At 58.9% G+C, this 9,838-nt stretch overlaps 3 protein-coding genes across 3 annotated transcripts in view; 1 reads left to right on the forward strand and 2 right to left on the reverse strand.

The window, feature by feature from the left end:
- The window catches only part of VDAG_09102 (mitochondrial outer membrane beta-barrel protein Tob55), a gene marked incomplete at both ends in the record, with an annotated part of 1,902 nt that extends 1,299 nt beyond the window's left edge, over positions 1-603 (forward strand). Inside the window, one exon of the mRNA XM_009655404.1 lies at positions 90-603. Within this exon, the coding sequence (XP_009653699.1) occupies positions 90-603 (514 nt within the window). The remainder of the gene's footprint in view (positions 1-89) is intronic.
- Positions 604-1,255: 652 nt separating this feature from the next.
- Positions 1,256-2,705, reverse strand: VDAG_09103 (mannan endo-1,6-alpha-mannosidase DCW1; the record flags this gene model as incomplete). Its single annotated transcript, XM_009655405.1, has 2 exons — positions 1,256-2,556; positions 2,609-2,705. 2 exons carry the CDS (start codon positions 2,703-2,705, stop codon positions 1,256-1,258), a joined length of 1,398 nt encoding a protein of 465 aa, XP_009653700.1.
- Positions 2,706-4,955: 2,250 nt separating this feature from the next.
- On the reverse strand, positions 4,956-9,605 carry VDAG_09104 (ABC transporter CDR4; the record flags this gene model as incomplete). Its single annotated transcript, XM_009655406.1, has 3 exons — positions 4,956-6,350; positions 6,415-7,773; positions 7,830-9,605. The coding sequence occupies 3 exons, from the start codon at positions 9,603-9,605 to the stop codon at positions 4,956-4,958; spliced, it is 4,530 nt and encodes a 1,509-aa protein (XP_009653701.1).
- Between the last annotated feature and the right edge of the window lie 233 nt (positions 9,606-9,838).

The raw sequence follows: 9,838 nt of genomic DNA on the forward strand, positions 1-9,838 counted from the left end.
GGCCTGAACGCAGGTGGCTGCATAATGATGCGGCTGGGAAATGCCAGTCTGACCGACAGCAGTGTTTGCGGACAGGCAGAATAATTGAGTATCTCCACCCATCGGCAAGCCATAGGACAAGCAGATAGGTCCATCGGTGGGCTGAGTCCATCCGTTGCGGCCCGGCAAGGACCTTTGCCCCAGGGATCCAGGCTCAACAGCGCAACCGCAGTCAGCGGCGGACCTCTTTGCCGCCGGCGCGACCTCCTGTTCCCCCTCCCCTACCGCGGTCCCGACTCGGCCCTGCGCATGCAGCTCTTCGCCAACGCCGGCCGCCTCGTCGCCCTGAAGCCTTCAGCTGCTGCTGGCGGCGACAAGCAGGGCCGTCAGGGGGAGGGGCAGGGCCAATCCGCCGACATGACGCCCGCCTCCGTCGCGCGCGGCCTCGCCCACGCCGTCGGCGACCTCGTCAGCGGCCCGCCGAGCGTCGCCGCCGGCGTGGGCCTCGTGTACGCGCACCCCGTCGCGCGCTTCGAGCTCAACTTTAGCCTGCCGCTCGTCGTGCGGCGCGGCGAGGTCGGCACCAAGGGCGTGCAGGTCGGTGTCGGGATCAACTTTTTGTAGCGGGACTGGGGAGGGTTTGTAGAAGCACGGGTGTATGATAGGGATGTAGAGAGGTAGAGACTTATACCACGCCGAGTTTTGTGTACTTGGTTTCATGGATTGAGAGCTGTGGTGTGCCAACAGGGGATGTTCAGAAAGTGACCCGGCCGTAATCGGTTGGAAGCATCCGGACCACCTTGAACTACAGGACAACATGGACGGAGGTTGTCGCCAGTTGCATCTGTATCATCTGACAACATATAATCTCATCATCCTTCAACAAGGCAGCAGTCCTAGCATGTGGCATTACAGTATTTCCAGTACACAGCCTCCCATCAATGTTCAGGCACTTCGCGACTGTCAAAAGGTCAAAGACTGTATTCAGCTACAAACATCCCACCACAAGCCCGTGAAAATGAAAAAGGCCACAGCCAGTATATCGTGACAGTGCGGCAGCAACAACGCCAGCCCTATATCCAGCAGCCAGACCATCCGGGCCCGGCTGGCAATGACAAGAAAAGGAGCCCCGTCCTGGTTTTTCGAACGGCAAGCAAAACTCATCTTTCCATCCGCGTCATCGATGGAGTACCGAACCATCCTGGTCCCTGCAAGCCCAGACCCATGTCGAACGCCGGCGAGCATCTCGCGGGCGAAGAGCAGATTCGAGAAGAACTTAGTCCCAGAAGCTCATCCAGTACCACGAGCTCAGTCCGCTCGCCAGGATGATAAAAGTGACGATACCGGCGCCCGCCCTGTCCGCTGTCGTGATCGGCTCCGGGTCCTGGAACGGGTTGCTGTCCCTGCCGGCGTTGCTGTCTCCCCTCGAGGTGCCGCCGGTGTCGTTGGTCGTGGGCGAGTTCGCGCCTGCGATGAGAAGCGAGGAAACGGCGGCCAGGACGTTCATCTGCTCGCCTGCACCAGTCGTCTTGTCGACAGCGGGGTCGATAAACTCGCCCCTGTCCCAGTAGAAGCCGCACACGCGGCCCGAGGCGCCACCGGTGCACTGCCTTATAGCAGCCTGCGTCGAGTTTTGCAGCACGGGCAGAATCTTCGAAGCTGTCGAGGGAACAAGCTGCGTGACAACAGCGAGCCAGCGGTGCATGTATCCCTTGAAGGTCAACATGTCAGCACTGCAGCGGCCAGGGTCCCTCTCACAAGGAACCTCATAAGCGACACCTCTCGGGAAGAAATCGGTAAGGCAACGGTCCAGCAGCTTCTCAACGCGGTCGAGCCACTTGGCGTCCTCGGTATAGTTGTACATGAACGCGGCGCCTTGCATCAGAACGGCAATGTTGTAGGAGAAGGTGGCCTTGTTGATGTCGGTGCAGTTGTGCTCAATGTGGCCACCGTCGTAGACACGCCAGTTCTCGTGGTCGATGTAGTTCACCCCCCAGAGCCAGTCCCACGTCTCTTCGGCGGCCTGGGTGTAGGTATCGTTGCGGGTGTAGCGCGCGAGGCGAGCACCAATGTTGAAGAAGCAACCGTTGGCAATGGTGTTCTTGTAGTTGTATCCGGCGTTGGTGGAGACGGCCTGCCATCGGAGACCTCCGTTGCAGTGGTCGTCGAATCGGTCATTCTGCGTCGACCACACGGCCTGGGCGAGGGCCAGCCACTGGGGTTGATCCTCGGGGGGGTCGGGGAACTTATTCTCGGCGGCTAGCATGGCCGTCATGCCCCAGAAGCCCTGATCGTCGTTTCCGAGCGAGGCCGTGTGGTTGAGGGGCATGTAGTCGCGGTTGTCGCCGACCTGGTGCACCATGCCCTCGCGGACGACGTCGTTGTAGCTCGTGTCGCCGGTCAAGTGCCAGTAGTCGACATATGTGCCCATCATGGCACCGCCCTGCCACCAATAGTAATCGCCCTTTCCGTCGGCTGGGGGTCCTGGCAGAATACCGGGGATCATGCCGGTCTTGTTGCCTTCATAAAACAGCATCATGTCGTACGCGAGTGTGCGTGCTGTTTCACGGATTGCATCTGTACGGGTCAGCAAGAGGAGCTCGGGGAGTAGAACAGCGCGTCTACACACCATCCGAATCTATGGAGTAGCCCTGCGCCAGAGCGGACGGCAGAGCGCTGAGGGCCAATAGCGCCGCTGGGGCGACGGTCTGGAGAGAGTTGAACATGGTGTGAAGGGGAATGAGAGCAGTCGAGTGAAAGCAGTCGAGTGGGTGCGCAGGCCGCAGCGGCCGTGGGCGAAGGAGGACCGATCAAGGAGAAAATGCGAATAATACAATGACGTCGTCTCTAGGTCGTTCAGTCGTCGAGGAAATGCAGATTCAATCGGGAAAAAGCCGTCAGGGGTGAATGAGTCCGAGTCGCTGTTGGCGCTGAACTCAAGGTGCGTTTTGTCACAAAAACAAGGCCCTCGTCGTGTTGGTGAGTCGCAAGGGTGTCGAGGGAGGAGAGGAGGAAGAAGAGGAAGCGAACGGCAGTTGCAGCGTCTGGCTCTGAGCAGAGCGACGACAGACAACGGAGAGCTTGGGGTGTTGAAGGTAGGTTGTGCTGAGGTTGCTTCAACGTGGATGCACCGGGGAAGGAGAGTTGTAGGAAAGCGGGAAGAGGCACAGGAGCGATGGAATAAGATGGGGCGGGCCCCTTTTGCTAAGGTAGTGGCGGCGTGAGTGGTAGCTGCTCTGAGGTGTGTACTTGGGTAAGGGGAGGCGGGGGCATGAGCGACACGGGCTGCACCTTCAGGCAGACAAATAAAGCCTGATTCAGGGGAAAGAGGGAGCGACACGGACAAGGAAGGGGCAGCAGAAAAGGGCACCCCAAAGGCAAGAGACAGGAAAGAGCCAGGCAAGAGACAGGGAGATGACGCGGTGGGAAATGCCCAGCACCACGTAAAAGGCATGGTAGAGCCTTGGCATCCCTTGGCGTCTGGGCGTCGGGGCTGTGCAGCATTCTATTCGCCAGGACCGCCCATCACGTGGAGCTGCCGGCGTCAAACAGCAGCAAGACCACTTCGATTGACGATCCACGGCATGGAGGGAGAAGCGGTGGTGCGCAGTGCTTCTGCGGACGTTTGTCGCAGCAGACGTCGTCGAAAGAAGGGTGCGAATACCTCAGGGTCGGAACGATGAAATCCCAGCTTCCCCCACGACGACCCAGATGCGACCCCTCCCCCCCCTGGCACTAGCCCCTCACTGGCCGATACCCTAAGGTACTCGGTACATTCCAGGGGCCCCTCCCGCCAGCCTTCGTCCACGAGACAACGACAAACATGAGCATTCTACAACGTCATCTTTTCTCTCGCGCCGTCGTTTCCATGCATCCTCAGCACAGCGGTCAGGCTGCAAGTGGGAGACCACCTTGGAGCTCTGATCCCGAAATGATTGCTCTCGCGGCCCGCCCGCCGAGCCCGCTCCAGCGCTGCGCCCCCAAGACATGACAAGAGACCTCGAACAAGCCCAAGTCGCCAGGCCCAACGTCATTCACGAACTCTCAATCTCGGCTGTCGAAGGCGATGCTCTTCTCAATTCGGCCATCCGCCACACCGAGTCCAGCTCCAATACCTTGCTTGTTCCCAACTGGGGCGGAGAGGGAACGTCAAAGTAAACAAGAGACAGCAAGCAAAGCCACAAGGCCCGACCGCAGTCTCAACGACACGGTAGCGGTGACCACAAACAATTAACCTTAACGATTAAACTCACGCACTCCAATGCGCGCTATCCCCGAAGGGGGCGCGATCACAGTGTGGCGTCTGACTGGGTTCGTATTCAAGTTGCGGGTGGGAAGGTCGGATCTACCACGCCTGAGCCACCCCGTTGCACACAGTTCGAAGCCGCACACGCTCGCACCCTCGTAATCGATCCCTCGCGTTCCCAGTCCCTGCATGTCCACCATCGACAGGTCGAGACCCTTTCGCTACTGTCCAATCATCGCAATGACAACGCCCCACCGCGATCTGGAGGAACGGAGCCGCCCCGTGGCCGCTACGAACAGTTCATCTCAAAAAGGGGGGCCGTGAACTCCTGCGCATTCTCCGTCGGCTGCTCCGCCTCGAATACGAAAAAGCGAGCAAGCCGAAGGGGCACGCGGCATTCATAACAAAATGTGCTCTCAGACACCAAGACAGACAGCAAGTTATGGAAAGATTTCATTTTGACTGGCATCTATTACTCGTGTCAAATCCACTGCCTGCAAAAGTTGCAGGACTATGCAAGTCTACGCCCTCTCCTGGCAACCCAGACGCCGTCATGCCCTTCAACCCAGTCAATATAGACGACCGGTGAAGCTGGACATGATGAATAAAAGAAAACACAGTATGGACAGGATATATGTTGGGGAGACTACAAAACACATTCATGACGTGCCAAGGGGCTGTCTATGCCCGCGTGGCTTTTCTGTCTTTTTCTGTCCTCATCGGGACCAGCTTACTCCTGCTTCTTCTTGCCGAAGAGGCCACCCTTCTTGGGCACACGCGCCAGCCAGTACAGACCCAGCGCCGCGAAGACGTTGAAGATGATGAACGCCCAGCCGATGCCAAAGTTTCTCCAGCGGTCGGCGTAGTCAATGTTGAGCGAGTTCAGGAAGGTGTTTGTCTTGTCCATGGTGCACATCTGGCACTCGCTGGTCGAGTTGATGGTGGCGTCGGTGAGGTAACCACCAAACTGCTCCATCCAGGGGCCAAGGTAATCGGAGCAGGATTCGCCAGACGGTGGCACAATGCTGAGGAGCTCGTTGTCGGCGCAGACAACGTTCGTATTGGCAACCGCAACCGACAGCATACCTGCGACAATGTACGTGAACGGTGACACCCGATACATGAAGATCCAGAAGCCAGGGAGCGTATCGGGGTTGGCGAGGACACCACAGAAGATGAGGCAGAGCATGAAGAGGACGTTGGCAATGTTGGCACCAGCCTCGGCCGTCTCGAAACCGGCAATGATAAAGTCGGTGAAGGTGGAGGTGAACAGGAGGAAGATGAGCAGGAAAAGGAACATCAGGACGCCACGCTCGGTGGTCTGATCAGCGGCAATGGCGTTGTTCTGAAGGCCGACAGGGTAGTACCAGCAGACGTACATGAGCACAGCCATGAGGGAGTTCCAGGGGAGTTCCACAATGATCTGCGACAGCATGAAGATCTTCCAGCCATATACTTTAGAAGGTCGCTCGCGAACCTCATAGAGGGACCGTTGAATAACAAAGTAGGGCATAGTCTGCTGCACGAGCTGACCAAAGACGGTGAGAATGTTGAAAATGGCAAACATCTGGTTCTGAAGACCTTGCATCGAGTTAGGGGCATCGAAGAAGACGAATCCGATAAAGAGAGCGACGAGGATGCAGAGGGCGGCCTTAGAATAGATGTAGGATGGGGTGCGCCAGTACTGCTGGAACACACGGTGGGTGACCTCGTAGAGCTGGGTTCCGAAGCTGGCAGCAAATTCGCGGTACGAGGCAGTGTCCTCCTTCGAGGACGACGGGTCCTGAGGGGCACGCTCATCCTTGAGACGCTGAAGCTCGGCCTGCGTAGTGGCGTACTCGGGGCTCTGGCGCCAGGCTTCGAACCAATCGACCTCAGTGTGAGAGCCGGGGGCGGCACCGATAACCTCAAGCATCCACTCGGCGGGGTTGGCCTCGGCGGGACAGGTGGTACCGCTGATGCGCTCGAAGTAGGCAATCATGTGGCGCGAGTTCTCGCCAATATCGCCAAAGTACACGGTGCGGCCACCCTTGGCAAGGAAGAGAAGACGGTCGAAGCGCTGGAACAGCATGGCAGAAGGCTGGTGGATGGTGCAGAGAATGGCCTGGCCCGACTTGGTGAGCTTCTCGAGAAGGTCGAGGATAGCCCACGAGGTTTGCGAATCAAGACCCCGAGGTAGGCTCGTCAACGAACAGCAGCAGGGGGGGCTTAGCGGCCAGCTCGACACCGATGGTGAGACGCTTACGCTGCTCAACGTTGAGACCTTCACCGGGAACACCGACAATGGCTTCGGCGTACTCCTCCATATCAAGCAGTTTAATAACCTCATCAACGTAGGCGAGCTTCTCGGCCTTGGGGACGTGGGCGGGTTGACGGAGGAGAGCGGAGAAGTTGAGTGCCTCGCGGACCGTGGTAGTCTCAAGGTGAAGATCCTGCTGTTGGACGTAGCCAGTCTTGCGCTGGAAGGATGTATCACGCTGGTAGCCGTCGACAAGCATCTCGCCGGTAATGACACCCATAGAGGTACGGTCGGCCAAACAATCGAGCAGAGTGGTCTTGCCAGCACCAGAGACACCCATCAGAGCCGTCAGAGTGCCAGGCTTGACCCAACCATCCACGTTATCCAGGATACGGCGCGTCTCCTTCTTAATCTTGACCTCGTAGCAGACGTTGTTCCAGTGGAAGATGGAGGTCTGCCTCTGAATGAAGCCGGCGTCCTGGCCCTTCTCGGCAACGCGAGCGCGCTCAGCAGTGGTGACGGGACCGACGCGGACCATGTCCTCGGGGTCATCCTGGGCATGCTTCTCGTTGAAGGCAGAAGGCTTGTATCCACGACGGAACACGAGAACCTCACCCTTGGACTTCTTCTCAGACACAAACTCGGCGGCCACCATGTAGACGACGAGGAAGCCGAGCATGAAGGCGATGAGAATGCCAAAGTTGCGCCAGCGGTTGGCCCACTCGTATCCGAAAGACAGCGAGGCGTACGCGTCGCCGTTGACAAAGTCATTGCCGGGAATGGATCCGACGGCAGTGCAGACACGGTTGTCGTTGCTGACACTCTCGTAGCCGGCGGCAGGGTCGGTGGAGGGAACGTAGTTGGTGCAGATGAAGTTGCGGTTGTGGAACTCATTCACGACGAGAGCCTCAAAGGCGTAAGCCAAGGGGTCGACATAGTTGAGCCAGCGGCACCAATCCAGCATGTAGGGCGTGGGAATGACGAAACCGGTGAAGATGACGAGGATGAGAATCAGGATGGCGGCGGGGACCATGGCTTGCGAGAGAGTGCGCGACGAGGAGGCGATCGTGCGGAAAATCATAGACATGGCCAGGACCGTGAAGAACGAGATGAGCAGGAAGAAGAAGAAGGCACCCGCCTCGCGCCGCAGATTCGTAATAAAGTAGAGCGTGATATTGAAGACGAGACAGTTGAGCAGTTTGTACGGCATGTCGACAAGCATGGACGCAACGGCTTCGGCAGAGGGATGGTATAGAGCGTATCGACTGTGCTTTTCAACAATGGGACGTTGGGCGTACAGGGTCAGAATCTACATCGCTCATTAGCATTCCATCTCTAGGGCGTACGGTGCTTGGGGCAACTTACTTCGAGAGCACTGGCGAAAGCGTTCATGAGCAGGGCGAAGAAGAGAAGGGCACCGCGCTGGAAGAAGCTTGCGGAGGTGTCCTGGAGGTTGTAGAAGACGGAGCCGATGATGAGGGCCATGACAGTGTTGCCAATCAGCGAACCCACGGTGATGGAAGGGTCGCCGATGAGGCGCTGCCAGCCACGCCACAGGCACAGCTGCACCTGCTGCATGAAAGAGAGGGTGAAGGGGCTCTTGACACGCTGACCCTTGGCCTGCTGGGCGTGCTTGTGGGCACGGAAAGCCTCGGCGTCGGGGCCGTTGAGAGGGTGCTGCGTCTTGTACTCCTCAATCTCGGCCTGAAGGGCCTTGTAGTTGGGGCTGTTCCTCCAGGCGGTGGCAAAGTCGTCGGGCGTGCGAGGGGTGCGGCCCTCGAACCCGTCACGCACGATACGCTCCTGAGGACTGGTCATGGAGGTGAGGAAATCAGGCGTCGTGGCGCGAGGCGGGCAGTAGAAGCCAAGGTCGACGAAGTACTGGCGGGCCTCATCGGCACGTCCGAAGAAGATCTGGCGACCCTCGTACAGAACGGTGGCCTTGTCGAACAGGTCGTAGGCACTGCCAGGGGCCTGGTAGATGGAAACGCAAGCTGTGGTGTTGAACAGCTCCGTCTCGAGGCGAAGGGTCTTGCAGAACTCGACGGCGTTGGCAGAGTCGAGACCACGGGTCGAGTTGTCCCAGCACTGGAGAGGGGCACCAGACAGCGCGGCCTCGGCAATGGTGACACGCTTGCGCTCACCACCAGAGACACCACGAATGTACTCGTTGCCGACGCGGGTATTGACGGTGTGCGAAATGCCGAACATGGCCATGACGACATCCCTGAGATGCGAGGAGAAGTCGTTCTTGTTGAGGCCCTCGGGCAGGTGGCGGGGCTGACGAGCGCGAGCGGCGAAGGTGAGCGTGTCACCAACGCTGAGCTGGGGGAAGTGAACATCGACCTCGGCAGTGTAGATGGCCTCGCCGCGGTGGTTCGTGTGCATCTCCTTGGCGGTGACGCCCTGGTAGTTGAAGTAGGAGCTTTGATCCGAGTGCAGACCGTTCATCTCGCCAGCAATCGTCTTGAGGAAGGTGGAGCAGCCAGAACCAGGGGGGCCGAGGACGACGAGCATCTCGCCGTTGCGAACAATGCCGTCGAAGCTACGCAGAATGTCGATGCGCCTCTGGCCGCCACCGACGAGAGAGCGGGCCATGCCGGCGAGAGAGAGCCAGATGTTGGCGACATCCTTCTGGTAGTCGGTGGCCTGGCCGAAACCGTAGACGTTGAGGTGCTGGAAAGCGACACCTGCCTTGCGGAAACCCTGGCCGTTGGCATTGACCATTTCGACGACGGCCTTGGCCCAGCTGCGAGCGCTGAAGTTGGCCGAGGCAGGGTTCAGGAACGAGTCCTCCTGCTGGGCGGCGAGGAAGGGGTTGGTGCCGGCGGGGAGCTTGTGAGATGTGTGGGAGTACTTGCGCGCCAGGGATTGGACGATGGAAGAGCGGCGCTCCATCTCGGAATCGTCGTCGATGGGCTCCTCAGCCTCGACGGCGTCGCCGTTGACGGGGCTCGACTTTTCGCGACGCGTCGTGTCGCTGTGGGCGACCTCGGTCAGCGAGGTAGCGCGCGTGGCGGTGGTGTCGTGAACATCCTGCTCGAGCTCGGCGTGGCCTGGGCGGTCGGTGACAGGCACGCCGGTGCCCTGGGCGGTACCGTCATAATTCGTAGGGATACCGTTGATCCCCGGGACGGACATGGTGGGCGAATTCGGTTGCGACAAGTCGCTCGCCACGGATGCCGTTGGGGTGGTGTTTCGGTTGGTGTTATCTTCACCTTCTTTCCCTCTGTACCGTTGCTTCTGTCCAGCGATACTTGTGATGTGTGGATATTAAGAGTATTATTATAGTGGGGTTGGGAAGGGGGGAGAAGAAGGGAGGGGGGAAGGAGCGTCGTGAAGAAGGGAAGAGGGGTGAAGAGGAAGCTGGTAAG

The sequence above is a fragment of the Verticillium dahliae genome, genomic scaffold, assembly GCF_000150675.1.
Source record: "Verticillium dahliae VdLs.17 supercont1.23 genomic scaffold, whole genome shotgun sequence".
Lineage (NCBI taxonomy): Eukaryota > Fungi > Ascomycota > Sordariomycetes > Glomerellales > Plectosphaerellaceae > Verticillium > Verticillium dahliae.